Here is a 22,341-nt window from a genome sequence, read left to right on the forward strand (position 1 = left end):
CCTGAGGTGAAGAGCTGACTCATTGGAAAAGACCCTGATGCTGGGAAAGATTGAAGGCGGGAGGAGGGGACAGCTGAGGATGAGATGGTTGGATGGCATCACTGACTCAGCGGATGTGAGTTTGAGCAACCTCTGGAAGATAGTGAAGGACAGGGAAGCCTGGCGTGCTGCAGTCCACGGGGGTTTCAAAGAGTTGGACACAACTTAGCGACTGAACAACGGTGCAAAATAAAACAGTTTAAAGTTTGAAAAGAAAATGAATACGGATAGTGTGAAGGGCATCATAAAAAAAGAGCCTTCTGAAGAGCTTGGTTTCCTTGGTCATTCACTGTCCGTCGCCCCTGGACATGCACTGCTCACAGCCCTGTTCAGGTGGGAAGTGTAATGGTCATCTCTCCCATCGCTGGAGAAGTTCTGGCCGACCCCTTTCTAGAGCTCTGTGCTGGCTTGGACCATAGAAAGTGCCCCCTGGACCAGTGGGCAATGTCAGTCTCCATCACAAAGCCAGGACAACCTCCCCTGGCAAGTTCAACCGATGGCCTTTTGCATAGAGCAAATGAGATGCAGGCTTTCTTCTCTGCAGCCCAGTGAAGACCAGCAGATACACAGGTGTACCTACCTCAAGAGCGGGGAGACCTGTGTTCCCTCCGAGAGCTGCCCTTTGAAACGATTGCCTGCTGTCTGAGCGCCCGCTGCCCAGGTCAACCAGTTCTCTGTGATGCTTATCCTCCTGGGGACGCAACGGCCGCAGACACTGATGCAGAGCCTTCCTCTGACCTACGGGCACGTTGGCTTTGATCCTCCCCACCCAGACTCACACGTGTGATGCCACTGAACACACGTGGTAATGCTGCTATTGTGTACGTGCGCGAAAGCGCAGCTGTGCTCGCTGAGAATGAGGACTGGTTGGAGTTATTCAAATCATTTCCATCCCATGCAACACCCTGGGTGGGGGTGGGGGTGGGAAAACACAATTTATTGTTAATCGGAAAAGATGGTTAAGCAGAGCCTTGGAAGCATCCCAGGTGGTAGAGAACAAACGCTGGAGGAGGAAATCCGTCTCACAGCAGAGCTGCGATGAGGGCAGAGATGGGCTTCAGATGGGAAATCACCATGTACTCATAGCAACAAGAGGCAACACAGAAGAAGGATGAATTTCCTGGAGGCAGCGTGGAGTCAGACAGGAAGGAACCCGAGAAGTGAAGTGAAGCCACGTCAGGAAAGGATCGCTCAGAGAAAACAACATTTCAATCTCGCAGCTTCATGCTTCTTAGTTACCCTGATCATCCTAATTAGCTCGTTATTGTATTTAGTCAAAGCTATGACCAGCCTAGAAAGCATATTAAAAAGCAGAGACATTACGTTGCCAACAAAGGTCCATCTAGTCACAGCTATGGTCTTTCCAGTAGTCATGTATGGATGTGAGAGCTGGACCGTAAAAAAGGGTGAGCACCAAAGAATTGATGCGTTCAAACTGTGGTGCTGGAGAAGACTCTTGCCAGTGCCTTGGACTGCAAGGAGATGAAACCAGTAAAGGCAATCGACCCTGAATATTCATGGGAAGGACGGATGCCGAAGGTGAAACTCCAATACTTGGGCCACCTGATGTGAAGAACATTTGAAAAAGACCTTGATGCTGGGAAAGATTGAAGGCAGGAGAAGGGGGTGACAGAGGATGAGATGGTTGGATGGCATCACCAACTCGATGGACGTGAGTTTGAGCAAGCTCCGGGAGTTGGTGATGGACAGGGAAGCCTGGCGTGCTGTGTTCCATGGGGTTGCAAAGAGTCGGACACGACTGAGCAAATGAACAGCAAGAACAACATCATAAAGTTCTTCCCAGGTAGCTCAGTGGTAAGAAGTTTGCCTGCCGATGCAGAAGACAATGGTTGGATCCCTGGGTCAGGAAGATCCCCTGGAGGAGAAATTGGCAACCCAAACTCCAGTCTTCTTGCCTGGACAAAGGACAGAGGAGCCTGGTGGCCTACAGGGCTAGCTGCAAAGCACTGGACGCAGCTGAGCAGGCATACAACGTCAGTATGTTGACAGAGATAGCCCTGTTGGCTATGCTTCTAATCCCACGTACGCTAACAGAGAATTGCCTTTGTAGGGTCAATGACAGCATAATTTGTCTCTCCCAGTGACTGATTCAGGGGCGCATCAGAGCACAGGGTGAAGCTAGCTCCCAATACCGCCTAGTGTTTCCCCAAGCCCTGCAGAGAGTCGTAGCCACCACCAGCTGCTGCAGTGATTAATTGATGCTCTCTCATTTGTCTTCAGATCCTACCCTCTTCCCGAACATTTGCGTTCCATCAGTCACCTGTTGATCACAGGAAGGACTTAGTGAAATACTTTCAGGGGAATTTTTTAGCATTGCCTGTGTTCCCTGAATTACACTGAGTAGGTGGAAATTCTTTCTTAATTATTCACGGTGGGTGTCTGCTTCAGGAGATATTCCCTTTCCTTAATGAGCTCGGTGTTTCCAGAAGGGTGAATAACGACGTCATGGTGTTTTTGTTTCCATATTTTGCCTGGATCCACCTACCTTATAGGAAACAAGAGAAAAGCCAGATTTACTGAAATCGCAAATCTTCCCTTAGACAAGTTGATTAAAAAAATTTTTTTTAATGAAGTATTGTTGATTTACAATGTTTCAGGTATACCGCAAAGTGATTCAGTTTTATATAGACACACACAACTTCTTCAGATTCTTTCCTGTTACAGATTGTTATAAGATATTGAATATAGTTCCCTGCGCTATACAGTAGGTCCTTGTGGTTTATCTGCTTTATGTAAAGTAGTGTATATCTTTTCATTTCAAATTCATAATTTATCCCTTCTCCCAACCCTTTGCTAGCTACAAGTGGGTTTTCTATGTCTGTGAATCTGTTTCTGTTTTACGAATGAATTAATTTGCATCATTTTTTGGATTCCACATACAGCGATATCGTATGATGTCTGTCTTTCTCTCTTTAACTTCACTCGGTATCACAAGCTCGAGGTCCTTTCATGTTGCTGCAGGTGGCCTTATTCCGTTCTTTTTTATGGCTGAGTAATATTCCACTTTATATATGTGGCTCATCTTCTTTGCCCATTCCTCTCTCCCTGGACGGGTAGGTTGCTTCCAAGTCTTGGTGATTGTAAATATTGATTGGGGTGGATGTATGTTTTTGAATTATGGTTTTCTCTGGATATATGCCCAGGCATGTGATTGCAGGATCATACGGTAGCTCTATTTTTAGTTTTTAAAGGAACCTCCATACTGTTCTGCACCAACTTACATTCCCACCAGCTGTGTTGGAGGGTTCCCATTTCCCCACAACCCCTCTAACATGTGTAGACTTTTTAATGATGGCCATTCTGACCTGTGGGAGGTAGTACCTCGTTGTAGTTTCAATGTCAGACAAGCTGATGGTTTAACTCTGATTTTTAACTCCTCTATAAGAAGAGCTAAGCTGCATTGAGTGCTCATAGTCCAGGGCTAAGGGTTTGCGATGCAGGTCTCTGTCATCACTCGTGGCAACCCTCTACCATTATATGTTATGACCTCCAACTTGGAGGGGCTTCCCAGGGGGCGCTAGTGGTAAAGAACCCACCTGCCAATGCAGGAAGACCCTGGGTTCGATCCCTGGGTCGGGAAGATCTCCTGGAGGAGGGCACGGCCACCCACTCCAGTGTTCCTGCCTGGAGAATCCCATGGACAGAGGAGTCTGGAGGGCTGCAGCCCATGAGGTCACAGAGTCAGGCACGACTGAAGCGACTTAGCATGCGTGCACCCACTCAGAGGTCAGCAACTGCAGTGAGCAAACCAGGGACCCAGGACTTGGGGCCTGGGAGCCAGACCCTGAACAGTTAATTCCCCATGACGGCAACTCCGTCTTAGCATGCGTGCACCCACTCAGAGGTCAGCAACCGTAGTGACTTGGGACCTGGGAGCCAGACCCTGAACAGTTAATTCCCCATGACGGCAACTCCGTCTTAGCATGTGTGCACCCACTCAGAGGTCAAGAACCGCAGTGAACAAACCAGGCACCCAGGACTTGGGACCTGGAAGCCAGACCCTGAACAGTTAATTCCCCATGACGGCAACTCCGTCTCAGGCAAGACCTAGGATTCCGGCTGAGGACTGGAAAACCTTCTGTCTCACTTTGCCCATCACAGTGGCACGTGGCATGATTCTTGCTTGTGGCATGAATCAGTGGAAGGGACAAATTCTCCAGAACGCAGGCTTCTTTCAACCTGCGTTCACACCTGTGGGAGGAAGGGACCATCATTTTCACACCTCCCAGATTTCTGCTTTAAAATGACCGAACCCTTGACAGCAAGCCCTCATTCCCCACCCGCCCTCCCACCGATACACTCAATCTTGCTGTCTCCGGTTAGATAACAAAGTGCTCTTGAAAATGGCTTGCTTTCTGTATTTGTTTCATTTTCAGGAAGAATGTGGGAAAGCTTTGGAAATAAAACATTTCATTTATACACTACCCTGCAGCCCTCCACCGGTAATTTAGAACTATCATCCGATATAAATTGGTGTCATTATACCTGGAGAACCTCTGAAAGATAATATTTGCGGACCTCTGACTTGCAGCATGTGGTTCTGAAAGCAAGAATAATACAGCTGCGTTTGTTCCCACAGGAGATTTCACTGCAGAATTTTTTAGACGAGAAATATGTTAGACCTTTATAGGATCAATGTCATGAAACATCTAACGGCTAATGGGCTTTTCGGATGAGATTCTGGCGTTTAAGACCCAAATAGCATGAGATACGAGGGTGCCTCTCTCAGGGGAAAAAAGAACTGAAAGAGAATCAGAAATGTGATGCTTTTTCAGGTATCCGTGCATGGGAGCATCAGCTAGATTCTCTGGGATTCTTAATCCAGTCCAGTGGTATATGGTCCTCTTGATGAAAATGACCAAGTTATCACCCTAGGCGATGGATCAAAGGAATGGGTGGGGGCAAAGGAAATAGCTTATCCTGGTTGTTTGAAAATATTGGAATTTGGAGGAGATATCTAGGGAGGAGTGTGAAGATGAGGGAAGATGTGAGATATATTTTAGTAGAAGGATTCTGTGTAGTGTGTGCGGCTGCCGGGTTGTCTGGGTTTGAAAACAGCCTGCAGGGAAAACTGTCACAGGGGGATGTAGCTGCCTTGAAAGGCAGCGATCAACCAGGGGCATCTGGGATCAAATGTCCACCATCCCCAACCCCTCTGCATGCTCTGGTTTTTATCCCTTTTTCAGTAGGCTTTTTGTCAGCACGAGTTGAATGCAGGATGACAATGTGTGGGAACCAACAGGGCATTTGAAAGGCATCTTTTAAAAATTAGCAGACAATTTAAAGACATGTTTGCTTATTGTAATATTGTATCTTTTTACTTTTTTTTTTTTAAACAAGCCAAGCAGCTTGCTAGACCCCAGTTCCCCCAGTGTTAGTTGCTCAGTCGTGTCTGACTCTTTGTAACCCCATGGGCTGTAGCCCGCCAGGCTCCCCTGTCCATGAAATTCTCCAGGCAAAAATGTTGGCGTGGGTTGCCATTTCCTTCTCCAGGAAGGGATCAAACCCCGTCCCTCAGCAGTGAAAACATAAAGTCCTAACCCCGGGACTGCAATTCGTAGTAGACTATGTTTCTTTGTATAGCAGTTTTAAGTTTACAGGAAAACAGAGCAGAAAGTAGAGAGAATTTTTCTATATTCATTTCTTCTGCATACGATTTGCTGTATTCTCTCTCTCTCTTTTTTTTCTTGATGTGGACCATTTCTGAAGTCCTTATCGAATTTGTTATGCTATTGCTTCTGGTTTTTTTTTTTTTCCTTCATTTGTCTTTTTGTAGAATCTTAGCTCCCAGACCAGGGATTGAACCCACACCCCCCTGCATTGGAAGGCAAAAGTCCAAACGTTAGACCACCTTAGCACAGTGTGTGTGTTGCTTTTGATGAGCCAATATTGATACATTCCGTTCAGTTTAGTTGCTCAGTTCTGTCCGGCTCTTTGCAACCCCATAGTTTAATATCAGTTAAAATGCATGGTTGTCGTTACAGTTCACTATTGGATTTGTGCCTTTTATTAGTCCCTCAGTCGTGTCCAGCTCTTTTTGACCCCATAGACTGCAGCACGCCAGGCCTCCCTGTCCATCACCAACCCCTGGAGCTTGCTCAAACTCATGGCCATCGAGTCGGTGATGCCATCCAGCCATCTCATCCTCTGTCGTCCCCTTCTCCTCCTGCCCTCAACCTTTCCTGGCATCGGGGTCTTTTCCAATGGACCGTCTATGGGTTGGGGCAAATGTGTAATCATTACAGTATCATACACAATAGTTGCAGCCATGAAATTAAAAGATGCTTACTCCTTGGAAGAAAAGTTATGACCAACCTAAACAGCATATTAAAAAGCTGAAACATTACTTTGCCAACAAAGGTCCGTCTAGTCAAGGCTATGGTTTTTCCAGTGGTCATGTATGGAAGGAAGAGTTGGACCATAAAGAAAGCTGAGCACCGAGAATTGATGCTTTTGAACTGTGGTGTTGGAGAAGGGCTTGAGAGTCCCTTGGACTGCAAGGAGATCCAAGCAGTCCATCCTAAAGGACATCAGTCCTGTGTGTTCACTGGAAGGACTGATGTTGAAGCTGAAACTCCAATCCTTTGGCCACCTGATGAGCTGACTCATTGGAAAAGACTCTGATGCTGGGAGGGATTGGGGGCAGGAGGAGAAGGGGACGACAGAGGATGAGGTGGCTGGATGGCATCACGGACTCGATGGACGTGAGTTTGGGTGGACTCTGGGAGTTGGTGTTGGACAGGGAGGCCTAGCGTGCTGCGATTCATGGGGTGGCAAAGAGTCAGACATGACTGAGCGACTGAACTCAACTGAATACGATACTTGTCCTCCCTGTTCATCCCTCCCTCATCCCCGGCCCCTGGCAAGCACTGATCTTTGTACTTTCTGCACGGTTTTGCGTCTTCCGGCGTGTCACAGAGCTGAGTCATGCAGTGTGCAGCCTTTTCAGATTGTCTTCTTTCACCTCTGTGTGTGTGTGTGCGCTAGTTGTTCAGGTGTTTCTGACTCTTTGTGACCCCACGGACTGCAGCCCACCAGGCTCCTCTGTCCCTGGGATTCTCCAGGCAAGAATACTGGAGCGGGTTGCCATTTCCTTCTCCAGTGCATGCATGCATGCTAAGTCGCTTCAGTCGTGTCCGACTCTGAGCAACCTCTATGGACAGCAGCCCACCAGGCTCCTCTGTCCATGGGTTTCTCCAGGCAAGAATACTGGAGCGGGTTGCCATTTCCTTCTCCGTCAGAGTCTATGTGGGGGTTATATCTCTGCCTTGTTGCTCCTTCCTGTGCCAACTCATTAAACTAATTACCATTCTTGAAGTGATAAGCCTTAAATTAGTGTCAGAGTCCAATTACCCCAATCCTGGGCGCACAGGTGGTTTGTGGAGCTGAACCAAAGCACAGCCTAATAAACGTCTGGCTGGCGATGATTGATCACGGGAGACAACTCGCTGAAACAGTCCTGCGCATCTTATCCCCTGATCCTGAGGACGACGTTCATCTCCACGGCATGGCTTCCAGGAATGTTTATCGTACGGAATGAAGCACTGAGAGAGACTGAACGTCCTCTAGCCTGTGGCGTTGCAATCAGATAGCAAGAATATGTCTGGTGACAGATGAATCGGATGTTGCTTTTGCATTGGAAATCATGTCTGCCACCTCCGGAGAGGGTGGACTCTGTATCTTTTTACCCCCCCTTTTGGGAGGAAGTCAGTAAGAGTGCAGTCCTCGGGGTAGCGGGTCTGACTCCAGGGGGTGTGTGATCTGTCTGCTGGATAGGATCACCCATATTCAGTTCTTGTCTTTTTAAAACATTTATTTATTTGGCTGATTACCAATATTCAGTTGTTGTCTTTTTTAATTTTTTAATTTTGTCTTTTAAAAAAATATTTATTTGGCCAATTACCCATATCTGGTTATTGTCTTTTTTAATTTAATATTTATTTATGTGGCCAATTACCCATATTTGGTTATTGTCTTTTTTAATTTGATATTTATTTATTTGGCTGAGTAGGATCTTAGTTGCCGCACACGACGTCACACAGGATGGCCGATGTTCACCGTGGCACGTGGTGTCTCCAGTTGTGACCTCTGAACTCTCAGCTGCAGCCAGTGGGCTCCAGTTCCCTCATCAGGGATGGAACCCGGGCCCCCTGCATTGGGAGCGTGGAGTGTCGGCCACTGGGTTGTGGTGGTTTAGTCACTCAGTCGTGTCCGACTCCTTTGCAGCCCCATGGACTGCAGCCCGCCAGGCTTCTCTGTCCATGGGGATTCTCCAGGCAAGAATCCTGCAGTGGGTTGCCATTCCCTTCCTCCAGGGGATCTTCCCGACCCAGGGATCAAACCTGCATCTCCTGCAAGCGGATTCTTCACCACTGAGTCACTTAGGCCCTGGACCACCAGGGAAGCCTCTTCAGTTGTTACTTCTGCTGCCAAGGACACCTGGTGTGCTTGTAGAGTTCTGGTAGTGATTATCCTACACCGACGAATCGGACCTCACTCCAAAATGTGGGTCCCCCGTCAAGATGAATGATCCTTGAGCCACACCAAGACGATATGGAAAGGGTTGTAACTCCCACGTGACAAGACTTTCTGGACAGAGCAGGGTAGCTGCTAGGCTGCTGTGAAGATGGCTTTCAGGAGATGGGGAAAAGGAGACAAATAAGCCGTCGTCAGGGGGTAGAAGCTGGCTCCTAGATGTGGGTTCCTGCGTGTAGGTAGGAGCTGGTACAGTTTGAACCCCCCGTGGGCACTGAGGGAAGGAGCCTGTAGGCTTTCTTGTAAGCTTGTTGGGTGCAAATGGAAGAGGCAGAGGTAAGGTCTAAATACTCTTTGTGCTTGCTATTCAATTCCTAAGTCCTGTCCGACTCTTTGCGACCCCATGGACTGCAGCCTGCCAGGCTCCTCTGTGGGATTCTCGAGGCCAAAATACTGGAGTGGGTTGCCATTTCCTTCTCCAGGGGATCTTCTCGACCCAAGGATCGAACCCGTGTGTCCTGCATCGGCAGGTAGATTCTTTACAGCTGAGCCACTTGAGAAGCATTTAAAGCCCTTAGCAGGCCTCAGAAAACCAACTCAGACCCTTTAATACTTCACAGTATAACTAATTGTATGCATTGGCCAAATGAAGCTAGCACCGTGGGACTATAAGGCATCTCTGTGGAAATTATAAATTAGATACTTGCAGTCTGACCATCATTTTCTTCTGATTTGAGAGTAGATGAGTGAGTTGAGTGAAAGTCGCTCAGTTGTGTCCGACTCTCTGCGACGCCCATGGACTATACAGTCCATAGTATTCTCCAGGCCAGAATACCAGAGTGGGTAGCCTTTCCCTTCTCCAGGGGATCTTCCTAATGCAGGGATGGAACTGACGTCTCCCACGTTGCAGGCGGATTCTTTACCAACTGACTTATGAGGGAAGCCCAGATGAGAGCTTCCTAATCAGAGAGGCTGTGTTTCAGCCCATTCTTCCATCTTCAGCTCGCTTCTGTTTTTTTTTTTTTTTCCTTATGAAAAATTTGAGGTATAAAGAGAGAAAAGTGTAGTCAAGCGCCACGTGTCCTGGGCCCGCCTTTACCAGTTGATGAAGTCGTGTCTGGTGTAGCGTCATCCGTGCTCCGTACTCATGTCCCGTCTTCCTGGACGACTGCGATGGAGAGAGGAGCTATCATGCCATGCCATGCATGGGTCTGTTCATCAGCCAGCTGTGCTGGCTTTGAGAGTCTGGGCTTCGGAATCAGACTTCACTCTTTCTTTCGGGTCAGCCACTTCCTAGACTTTCCTGGTGGCTCAGACAGTAGAGGATCTGCCTGTAATGCAGGAGGCCCGGGTTTGATCCCCAGGTGGGGAAGATCCTGTGGAGAAGGGAAGGGCAACCCACTGCAGTGTTCTTGCCTGGAGAATCCCATGGACAGAGGAGCCTGGTGGGCTACAGTCCCTGGAATCACAAAGAGTCAGGCACCACTTAGTGAGTAAATAACAACAACAGTATGTCAGGGTTAGTCTAGAACATGCTGTTTGGGGAAAAAAAGATGAGGAAAAGAAAAGTGTGAGGAAAATAGATTTTTCATGATGGGCAGTTTTAGACCTGGGTATCTATGGTAACTATTAGAGAGGTCCTTCATCAAAAAGTATTTATAGAGATGCTTCCTCATATAAGAGGAGCCCTCATATAAGAGGATGGTTTAGTTTTTTCCCAGATGACGAGGAAAGCTAGTAGGCTTCTTTTTCTTTAACTGGAGAATAATTGCTTTACAATGATGAGTTAGTTTATGCTGTACCACATGTCAGCTCTAGGTATATATATTATCCCCTCCCTCTCGAACCTCATCCCTACCCCCTCATCTGACTCCTCTAGGCAAATGGATTAAAGAGTTGTGCTACATATATACAGTGGAATATTACTCAGCCATGAAAAGGGAACAAGATTGGGTCATTTGTAGTGATGTGCATGAACCTAGAGTCTTTCATACAGAGTGAAGTAAGTTCAAAGGAGAAAAACAATGATTGTATATTAACACATACAGATGGCATCTACTACACTGTTTTAATGACCTCAAGACCAAGGCCAGCTGATGCTTGCAATAATCTTCCCTCTGTCTGCTAGCATCTTCCTCCAAAGGGCTCAGTCTGTGAGCCTCGTTCCTCTAGAACGCTTTATCGAGTCTCCCTGCAGGATTGCCCATGATGCCTAGAGGTTCAACTGATGCTTACAGATGCTACTTAATTCCATGACCAACCTTTCTTCTTGTCTCTGCCAAGTGCCCAGCCACTGTGGGTCCTTCTGATTATGGCGCATCCTGGATTAGAATCCGCGTGGGCGGGAGGGCTCAGGGTGTAAGAGTGTTTCCTCCTCAGCATCACCAATTTCCAGACGAGTGTACAAGGGCAAATCGCCTCTGTCTCTTTTATAAACATCGTGCTTTTTTAACCTTGAGTGTTTCCTCCCCTTCAGGGCAGATCTTGGATGTCCTCGATGAGCTGAAACTGGCTAATAACACCCTGGTGTACTTCTCCTCTGACCAAGGAGCTCACGTAGAGGAGGTGACCGTCAAAGGGGAAGTTCAAGGAGGCAGTAACGGCATCTACAAAGGTAAGAAATGTATTCGGGTGGGCAATGCCCGTGGTGTCAGCCCTGGGCCCCCCGGCTCAGCCCTTGCTCACCTTCTTCCGGACCTTGGAGGACCTTAGTCCTGTTCTTTTTTTTCTTTAAATATGCATATTTATTTATGTATTTGGGCTCTCCAGGTGGGTCAGTGGTAGAGAATCCATCTGCCAACCTGGAGACACAGGGGATGTGGATTTGATTCTTGGGTGGGGAAGATCCCCTGGAGGTGGAAATGGCAACCCACCCCTATACTCTTGCCTGGAGAAATCCCACAGACAGAGGAGCCTGGCGGGCTACAGTCCATGGGGTTGCAAAGAGTCGCACATGCCTGAGTGACCAACGCTTTCACTGTTTGACGTGATCTCTTAGATGTGACATGTGGGATCTATTGCTCTGACCAGGAATCAAACCGGGGCCCCCTGCTTTGGCAGCACACTTTCTTAGTCGCTGGACCACCAGCAAAGCCCTCCAGGAACTCTTCAGTAAAATGATTCACCCAGCCCTCCTGCATTCACTCTTATTTTCAAGTGGCGAGAAGCTGGAAGCTTGTGTTCCTATATAAGAAGATGAGGTGCTTTTTCCCTATTTCCATGAGGGTATGGGCTGTGTGCAGAAAGTTGGTTTTGTTATTTCATAGATGGTAGCCTCTCTTGAGATGCAGTCACAGACTAAATTTCATGTGCTAGCCGCCCCACCTCACCCCACATCCCCACCATCCATTCATTCCCCCAAAGAGGGTCCTTTAGGTTCCAGAGCAGCTTAGCGGCTGTGGCTGAGATGTGTACATAAATCACAGTAATAGAAGTGGCGAGCAGGCGATACATTATTTACGAAAGCCACATACACGGTGGGATGGAGCCCCAGTTTGGGGACAGAGGACCCCCAGCTGATGACTCTGGGAAAGCCGGATGGAGCAAGGAAGGAAGAAGGTGTAGTGGGATTTCGTGATAATAGCTGAGTCTTCAGAAACACAAGAGGATGGTGAGGCTGGGTCCGAAAGAGAGGGTCAAAGGTCTGAAAGGTGCCTGCTGGCTTGCAGTTTCCGTACAATCTACAAAGCGTGCTCACTGCCGCTCCCTGTTTCGTTTTTTAACTGGAGGATAATTGCCTTACAGTACTGCGTTGCTTTCTGCCCTGCATCAACGTGAGTCAGCCACAGGTATACAGACGTCCCCTCCCTCTTGAACCTCCCTCCCACCCCATCCACCCCTCTCGGTTGTCGCAGAGCCCTGGATTGAGCTCCGTGACTCGCACAGCACGTTCTCATCTATTTTAAACACGGTAGTGTGTATGTTTCTATGCTATTCTCGCAAACCTTCCCACCCTCTCCTTCCCCCACTGTGTCCACAAGTCTGTTCCCTATGGCTGCTCTGCAGGTAGGTTCATTCCATCAGTTCAGTTCAGTCGCTCAGTCGTGTCCGACTCTCTGCGACCCCGTGAACCACAGCACGCCAGGCCTCCCTGTCCATCACCAACTCCTGGAGTCTACCCAAACCCATGTCCATTGACTCAGTGATGCCCCAACCATCTCATCCTCTGTCGTCCCCTTCTCCTCCTGCCTTCAGTCTTTCCCAGCATCAGGGTCTTTTCCAATGAGTCAGCCCTTCACATCAGGTGGTCGAAGTATTGGAGTTTCAGCTTCAACATCAGTCCTTCCAGTGACCATCCAGGACTGATGTCCTTTAGGATGGACTGGTTGGATCTCCTTGCAGTCCTAGGGACTCTCAAGAGTCTTCTCCAACACCACAGTCCAAAAGCATCAATTCTTCGGCACTCAGCTTTCTTCACAGTCCAACTCTCACATCCATACATGACGACTAGAAAAACCATAGCCTTGACTAGACGGGCCTTTGTTGCTTTGTTGACAAAGTAATGTCTGCTTTTTAATATGCTGTATAGGTTGGTCATAACTTTCCTTCCTTGAGCATCTTTTAATTTCATGGCTGCAGTCACCATCTGCAGTGATTTTGGAGCCCCCAAAAATAAAGTCTGACACTGTTTCCACTGTTTCCCCATCTATTTCCCATGAAATGATGGGACCAGATGCCATGATCTTCGTTTTCTGAATGTTGAGCTTTAAGCCAGCTTTTTCACTCTCCACTCTCACTTTCATCAAGAGGCTTTTGAGTTCCTCTTCACTTTCTGCCATAAGGGTGGTGTCATCTGCATATCTGAGGTTATTGATATTTCTCCTGGCAATCTTGATTCCAGCTTGTGCTTCTTCCAGCCCAGTGTTTCTCATGATGCACTCTGCATATAAGTTAAATAAGCAGGGTGACAATATACAGCCTTGACGTACTCCTTTTCCTATTTGGAACCAGTCTGTTGTTCCATGTCCAGTTCTAACTGTTGCTTCTTGACCTGCATACAGGTTTCTCAAGAGGCAAGTCAGGTGGTCTGGTATTCCTATCTCTTTCAGAATTTTCCACAGTTTATTGTGATCCACAGAGTCAAAGGCTTTGGCATAGTCAATAAAGCAGAAATAGATGTTTTTCTGGAACTCTCTTGCTTTTCCCATGATCCAGTGGGTGTTGGCAATTTGATCTCTGGTTCCTCTGCCTTTTCTAAAACCAGCTTGAACATCTGGAATTTCACGGTTCACATATTGCTGAAGCCTGGCTTGGAGAATTTTGAGCATTCTTTTACTAGCGTGTGAGATGAGTGCAATTGATTCTGTCTATATACGTTGATATACTTGTCTTTTTCTTTCTGACTTACTTCTCTGCATACAATAGGCTCTAGGTTCATCCACCTCATTAGGGCCGACTCAAATGCATTCTTGTTTTATAGTTGAGTAACATTCCACTGTGTATGTGTACCACAGCTTCTGTGTCCATTCATCTGTGGGTGGACATCTAGGTTGTTTCCGCGTCCTAGCTATCGTAAAACGTGCTACAATGAACATTGTAGTTGTTGTTCAGCTGCTGAGTCATGTCCAACTCTTTGCAACCCCATGGACCACGGCACGCCGGGCTTCCCTGTCCTTCACTATCTCCCAGAGCTTCCTCAAACTCATGTCCATTGAGTCGGTGGTGCCATCCAGCCATCTAATCCTCTGTCGTCCCCTTCTCCTCCTGCCTTCAATCTTTCCCAGCATCAAGGTCTTTTCCAGTGAGTCAGCTCTTTGCCTCAGGTGGCCAAAGTCTTGACGCTTCAGCATCAGTTCTTCCAATGAAGGTGCAGGCTTGATTTCCTTTAGGATTGAGTGGTTTGATCTCCTTGGAGTCCAAGGGACTCTCAAGACATTGGGGTTACTTGCGTCTTTTTCAGTTATGGTTTTCTCAGGGTATATGTCCAGTAGGGACACTGTTGGGTCGTTAAGGTAGTTCTATTCCTAATTTTTTAAGGAATCTTCATACTCTTCTCCATAGTGGCAGTCATCAAGTTACATTTCCACCAACAGGGCAAGAGGGTTCTGTTTCGTCCACATCCTCTCCAGTGTTCAGCATGTTGGGTGTGTTAGAAATGCTTTTCTTCACTCCTAGAAAGCATGTGTGACGCTGTATCAGTACCTCGGTCGCTACTCTATCACAAAGCATTATCCCGTTGTCAAGTTCAGCTGAAATCAAGTTCACACTGAAACACTGTTACTATATCGTGCTGTCAAAAAAATAAATAAATTAAAGATGTGACTTCCTTCTAGCTATGGGGAATGGCCAAAACAACTTCAGAAGATTCAGATAGCTTGTTCTTAACGACTTCTCAAGGTCAAGGCAGCTTGTTTTCTAAAGCTGTGAAGTCACATGCATTCCTATGATTTGTGCAAACACAGGGGAATCACGCCATTTAAACTCATCGATCAAAAGAGCATCCTCTTCTGAACAATACCGATGTCACATCTTAATCAGAACTGCTCAGAAAGCTCTGTACTGTTTAAGCTCAGTGATCCGCTGGTATTCCCCAGTCAGATCTGTCTCACTGGTCCACCGTGATAGAATGGCTGTGATCAAATCACTTTACCAGAGTTCAGCAGCAAATCCTTTTTAATCAGAGGAACACTAGATCCTGCTGTAGTCTGCATTTTTAAAAATTAATATTGTGGGTTTGAAGGGATAGTGACACTACTAGTTTTCCCTGTCATTCTTTTGTAAAATTGAAATATAGTTGGATTAGTGGAGGAGGACATGGCAACCCACTCCAATATTCTTGCCTGGGAAATCCCATGGACACAGGAGCCTGGTGGGCTACAGTCCACAGGGTCACAAAGGGTCGGCCACGACAAAGCGGCTGAGCACACACATAGTTGGTTTACAATCTTCTGTTAGTTTCAAGTGTACAGCAAAGTGATTCAGTTATACACATGTATATATATATTTTGTTTCAGATTGTTTTCCCTTATAGATTAGTGAAGACTATTGAGTGGAATTCCCTGACCTATATAGTAGGCCCTTGTTGATTATCTGTTTTATATATAGTAGGAGAAGGCAATGGCACCCCACTCCAGTACTGTTGCCTGGAAAATCCTATGGATGGAGGAGCCTGGTGGGCTGCAGTCCATGGGGTTGCTAAGAGTCGGACACGACTGAGCGACTTCACTTTCACTTTTCACTTTCATGCATTGGAGAAGGAAATGGCAACCCACTCCAGTGTTCTTGCCTGGAGAATCCCAGGGATGGGGGAGCCTGGTGGGCTGCCATCTATGGGGTCGCACAGAGTCGGACACGACTGAAGTGACTTAGCAGCAGCAATCCCAAACTCCTCATTTATTCCTCCCCACCTTCCCTTTTTGGTAAACATAAGTTTCTGTTCTTTTTTTTAATATGTCTGTGAGTCCATCTCTGTTTCATAGATAAGTTCATTTGTACCCTAATTTTAATTCCATATGTAAGTAATATCATATTTTGTTTGTTTTTGTCTGGCTTACTTCAGTTAATACGATCATCTCTAGGTCGATCCAAGTTGGTGCAGATGGCATCATCTCATTCTTTTGCACGGCTGAGTAATATTCCATTGTATGTATGTATATTTTGTTTATCCACTCACCTGTCAATGCATACTTAGGTTGTCTCCATGTCTTAGCTATTGTGTATAGTGCTGCTGTGAACATAGGGTTACGTATATCTTTAGTTTTCTCTGGATGTATGCCCAGAAGTTGGCTTGCTGGATGCTAGGATAGATCCATTTTTAGTTTTTTAAGGAACCTCCAAGGTGGGAGGAGAAGGGGTCGCCAGAGGATGAGATGGTTGGATGGCATCCCCAACTCAATGGACAATAGTTTGAGCAAACTCCGGGAGTTGGTGATGGACAGGGAAGCCTGGCGTGCTGCTGTCCATGGGTTTGCAAAGAGTCAGACATGACTGAGCGACTGAACTGAATGCTATTTTCCACAGTGCTGCACCAACTTATATTCCCACCAACAGTGCAGAAGGGTTCCCGTTACTTCCCACCCTCCCCAACACATCATATTTGTAAACTCATTTTCACCTTTTCCCTAAGATACCCTCCCTTAGCTGGGACCAGAGTAACCGAAGATTCCCTTAGAGTTTAGCGTTTCCAGCTACTTCCTCGTAGCTGAAAATTCCCCAAAGTCTTGGATTGAGAGCATTATATTCCTGGCCCTGGCTTCAGTTTTGTTCCTCTCCAAAGTCAAGGTCACCCAGCAGGCGGCTGCCCCGTCAACCCCCAGCTCCCTTCTACTCTGCCTAAAGGCAGGTAATAAATGCCAGTGCAGTGGATAAATTAACCCTGTGTGTAGATAACGTCTGCAGAAACATTGGTTGCCAGGGGTGGGGCCTGAAAATCATGTTTTCCTGTGTGTGCAAGAAAGGAGGCTTTCCAAATTTCCTGGGTCCTGGATGGAAGCTCCTGCAGTTGCTGGGCCTTAAAGTGCACGTTCTATAAGGAGCTGATGGGCTGGAGTCCAGGTCGCTTCTGAGTTTGGCTTCTTGCCTCATACAGTCAGACAGCTTTCAGAGCAATGGATGCTTTCATTGGGAAAAAAGAAATAAGAGCAAGAAGCTCTGGTAGTTTATTGGGAGGTGGTTACGTTCACGTTCATCATTCAGCCCATGGACTGTAGCCCGCCAGGCTCCTCTGTCCATGGGATTCTCCAGGCAAGAATACTGGAGTGGGTTGCCATTGCCCTCCTCCAGGGGATCTTCCCCACCCAGGAATCGAACCTGGGTTGCCTGCATTGCAGGTGGAGTCTTTACTGTCTGAGCCACCAGGGAAGCCCCATTCCGATTTTGGCAAATAGTTTCATCAGCTTCCTGAGAGTGAGCAGTGCTGGCCGGCCTCGCTACTGGTGGGACTTGTGTCCTAGGAGTTCACTGGGCTTTTCCTCTTTGAAAGAAGCTCAGATGTTATCCCCGCTTAGCAGTTCAATCCTTCGGTTCAATTCCACTGACAAGCGTGCATTTATTGAGTCTACACAGTATGCCAGGCACGGGGTCTCTTCTAAAGCATCGTGGCAATGAATACAGGGTCTCTGACCACTAGTAACTCCTATTCTTCTGCTGAGATGGAGCTCAAAGGACATGGTGTCAGATAACAAACTAGACAGGAACCTTTGAGGAAGGGGCCAGTGGAGGTTGCTCACCCAACCTGGGAATTGAGAGAACCTCCCAGGAGATGTTGGCCTTTTGCAGGCTGATGTGTGGAAGTGCTGGCTGGCAGGGAGGAGAGGTGGAAAGTTCATTCCAGGCAGAAATGAGATGCTCCCGGGGAGCAAAAAGGCAGCTCAGTGTTGCTGGAGATGAAATTGTGTGCAAGAGCTATTGTGTGATGTAACTGAGGAGAGGTATCCTACATCCCCATTAATGCATCCAATAGAATGAATAGATAAATGGGTGTGTAGGTAGATAAATAGATACATATGCCCCCCACTCCAGCACTCTTGCCTGGCAAATCCCAGGGACGGGGGAGCCTGGTGGGCTGCAGTCCCTGGGGTTGCAAAGAGTCAAACATGACTGAGTGACTTCACTTTCACTTTTCCGTTTCATGCATTGGAGAAGGAAATGGCAAACCACTCCAGTGTTCTTGCCTGGAGAATCCCAGGGACGGGGGAGCCTGGCGGGCTGCCGTCTCTGGGGTCGCACAGAGTCGGACACGACTGAAGCGACTTAGCAGCAGCAGCAGCGGCATGGATGCATAGTTGAATATAGATGGACGGATGAATGCATAGATAGAGATGGATGGATGGATAGACAGATATAGATGGATGGGTAGATACAGATAGAAAGATAATAGATAGATATGGATAGGTAGATATGGATCGATGAATGGGTAGATAGATATAGGTGGATGGATAGATATAGATGAATGGGTAGATATAGATAGATAATAGATAAATAGGTATGGACTGATAGGTAGATACAGATCAATGCATGGATAGATACCTATAGATGGATGGATAGATATAGATGGATGGATAGATACAGATAGATGATAGATGATAGGTGTGGATAGATAGGCAGATATAGATCAATGAATGGACAGATAAATATAGATGGATGGATAGATATAGATGGATGAATGGATGGAAAGAAACAAAATAAATGTGTGTGTGTATTTACATGTATATATGTATATGTATGTATATGTATGTATGTATATGTATGTGTATATATGTATATGTATGTATGTATGTATGCAGTTATTTCCATTTAGGTAGTAGTTAAAATTGGAGGTCAACACTATCACCCAAATCTGGTATAAGGAAGTGCTGAAGGAGTGACAATAAGGATGAATTGAGGAAGAATACAAAACATCTCATGCTTTTGGCTGGTCTGACTGGGTGGATAGAGGCTAAATTCCTTGAGGAATTAGGACTCCTGGGCAGAGACTCGGTTCCCTGTCTTTAGAACTGGAATGATAGGATTGTCCTTGTAGGAACGTCGTAGAGCTTTGTCACGATGATTTGAAAGGCTGTGTGTGCAGAGTGGCTCCTAAGTGCCCTTAGTGAGGGCAGGGTTGACGGTTACGTAACAGTGTAAGGCCAGAGTGCGAGACCGCTGTTGGCAGACCTGTATCCCCAGAACCGAGAACACTGCCTGACATGTCGGAAATGGTTTTTTCAGGGACGTCCCTGCTGGTCCAGTGGCTAAGGCTCTGACCTCCCAATGCAGGGGGCTTGGGTTCAATCCCTGGTCAGAGAACTAGACCCCACATGTCGAAACTAAAGAGGATGCATGCTGCAACTAAGACCTGGCGTGGTCAAATAAATAAGTAAATAAATATTTTAAAAGGAGTGATTTTTGAGTCAATATGTAAGTGAAAAAAAAAACACTTGAGCTCGGGTTTCAAGGATCAGTGAAAGTGAAAGTCGCTCAGTCGCATCCGACTCTTTGCGACCCCATGGACTATACAGTCCACGGAAATCTCCAGGCCAGAATCCTGGAGTGGGTAGCCTTTCCCTTCTCCAGGGGATCTTCCCAACCCAGGGATCGAACCCAGGTCTCCCACATTGCAGGCAGATTCTCTACCAGCTGAGCCACCAGGGAAGCCCAAGAATACTGGAGTGGGTAGCCTCTCCTCCTCCAGGGGAATCTTCCCGACCCAGGGATCGAACCCAGGTCTCCCGCATTGCAGGTGGATTCTTTACCAACTGAGATACCAGGGAAACGATAGGATCAATGGTTTAACTCAGTGAAGAAAGCAATGGAAGAGCGTGATTGTGTTGGAAAAAATCCATTGATACTGGCAACGGATTGGATATGGGGTTTGAGGAAGAAGAAGACATCAACCATCATCAGCCATCAAACCATCATTATGGTTTGTGGCTGGTGTGATTGCGTAGGTAGAGGTTCCCTTGAGGAATTGGGACTCCTGAGCAGAGACCCGTATTGGGTTGTTGTCTGAAGAGGTGTATGGGGGGTCATTTGGAATAAGAAGATGTATTGAATATAGAAGGGGAGATGGTAGGTGATCCAACAAAAGAGACAGCAGAGAGAGTGACAGGGAGATGAGAGATAACCAGGAGAGAAGACGGTCCAGGGAAGAACGTGGTCTGTAGAAATGGATGCTGAGAAAAATCCAATTCTGCTGGAATTCCAGCACGTCCACTAGCTTTGTTCATAGCATTTCTTTCCCGAGGCCCACTTGGACTGTAAGATCAAACCAGTGAATCCTGAAGGAAATCGATCCTGGGTACTCACTGGAAGGACCGATGCTAAAGCTGAAGCTCCAAGACTTTGGCCACCTGATGCAAAGAGCCAACTCATTGGGAAACACGCTGATGCTGGGAAAGATTGAGGGCAAGAGGAGAAAGGGCATGACAGAGGAGGAGATGGTTGGATGCCATCACTGACTCAATGAACATGAATTTGAGCAAGCCCCAGGAGATGGCAAAGGACAGGGAAGCCTGGCATGCTGTGGTCCATGGGGTCGCAGAGATGGACACAACTTAGTGACTGGACATCAACGTGAGTTCAGTCCCTGGATCAGGAAGATCCTAAGTGGCAGTCCTCTCCAGTATTCTCGCCTGGAGAATCCCGTGGGCAGAGGAGCCTTGTGGGCTACCGTGCATGGGGTCGCAAGGAGTCAGACACAACTAGAGTGACTTAGCACACAGGTGCAGTGAAGATTGTTGGGGTCAACGAGGATGTCAGGTTTCCAAGAAGATCGTGGGAAGTGAGATCTAACGTGTAGATGGAGGGCTGATCTTTGTAAAGCTTGCAAGTATAATGTTTATACTGGGTTATGCATAACCGAATCACTTTGTCGTATGCCTGAAACTAATACAACATTGTAAATCAACTATATTCCAATTATTTAAAAAAAAAAAAAAGAAGAAGAGCCATGTTCAGCAGACTATGGCAGTTGAGCCAGATGCAGTCTGATGGCTGATTTGCTAGATCAGGATTTCCTGAAAGAAAGCCATCCTCATTTGCTGGAGTCTGGCCCGGCCGTTTCTGAGCTTCTGAGAACTTGGGCAAAGCTCCGACACTCCGTGAAATAGTGCCGTCCCCTCCCCCCAGCCCCCGCCCAGCTCTTGAGAGAGAACACGTGTCAACCCTTGGCTCAGATAATTTTGCTGTTTGATGTCTTGCTTCAATCGTCACCTTCAACTTTTCAAACCAGGTCAGTTATTTTAAGGGTGTTCCGCAGTTCTTCACCTCTCCTCTTCCTCAGTGGTGTGCCCTGTTTGGCGGTGGATAATACTTTAATAGAAGCTGGGCAGTTTTGTACCCTGTCCCGTCTATGTCTGGTGGCCTTTTAGTCTCTTGAATGAATATATCGAGGAGGAGAATGGAAGCTAGAGTCTCTTGGGTGAGATGATGCTTGGGTTAGTTACATTCGTCACATGCTTCCTTCTTGTTGTTTACTCGCTAAGTTGTGTCCCACTCTTTGTGACCCCCGTGGACTGTAGCCCGCCAGCCTCCTCTTGTCCATGGGATTCTTGCCTGGTGAATCCCATGGACAGAGGAGTGGGTTGCCATGGGGTGGGTTGCCATGCCCTCCTCCAGGGGATCTTCCTGACCCAGGAATCGAACCCTCCTCCTGGGGATCTTCTGGACCCAGGGATCAAACCCGCATCTCCTGTCTCCTCCACTGGCAGGCGTGTTTCTTACCACTAGCGCCACCTGGGAAACCCCACATACACACTGCTGCTGCTGCTGCTGCTAAGTCGCTCCAGTCGTGTCCAACTCTGCGCGACCCCAGAGACGGCAGCCCACCAGGCTCCCCCGTCCCTGGGATTCTCCAGGCAAGAACACTGGAGTGGGTTGCCATGTCCTTCTCCAATGCATGAAAGTGAAAAGTGAAAGTGAGGTTGCTCAGTCGTGTCCGACTCCAAGCGACCCCATGGACTGCAGCCTACCAAGCTCCTCCGTCCATGGAATTTTCCAGGCAAGAGTACTGGAGTGGGGTGCCATTGCCTTCTCCCACATGCACACTACTATATATAAAAGAGATACCAATAAGGACCTCCTTTATAGGACAGGAACTCGACTCAATACTCGATAATACCCTAAGTGGGCAAAGAATCTGAAAAGGAATAGATATATCTGTGTATAAACAAATCACTTTGCTGAGGATCGGAAATGAACCACCCTCCAATAACTTTTTTTTAAAAAAAATACCCAATGCTCCATGCCTGTCCCCTCCTACTGGGAGAAATGGAGACACTGGAGCTGTAGCTTGGTCATTTAATTTGGGTGCGCACTCTTGAGAGGCATTGACAGGTGTGCTCTTTAGCACTGAGCCGCCAGGGAAGCCTCTGCTTCCTTCTGGTTCAC

At 47.3% G+C, this 22,341-nt stretch overlaps 1 protein-coding gene across 1 annotated transcript in view; it reads left to right on the forward strand.

The window, feature by feature from the left end:
• Window positions 1-22,341, forward strand: part of STS (steroid sulfatase) — an 83,980-nt gene that overhangs the window by 30,311 nt on the left and 31,328 nt on the right. Inside the window, exon 6 of the mRNA XM_052663439.1 lies at window positions 11,012-11,149. Coding sequence (XP_052519399.1) covers window positions 11,012-11,149 — 138 coding nt within the window. The remainder of the gene's footprint in view (window positions 1-11,011; window positions 11,150-22,341) is intronic.

Source organism: Budorcas taxicolor, chromosome X (assembly GCF_023091745.1).
Source record: "Budorcas taxicolor isolate Tak-1 chromosome X, Takin1.1, whole genome shotgun sequence".
NCBI lineage: Eukaryota > Metazoa > Chordata > Mammalia > Artiodactyla > Bovidae > Budorcas > Budorcas taxicolor.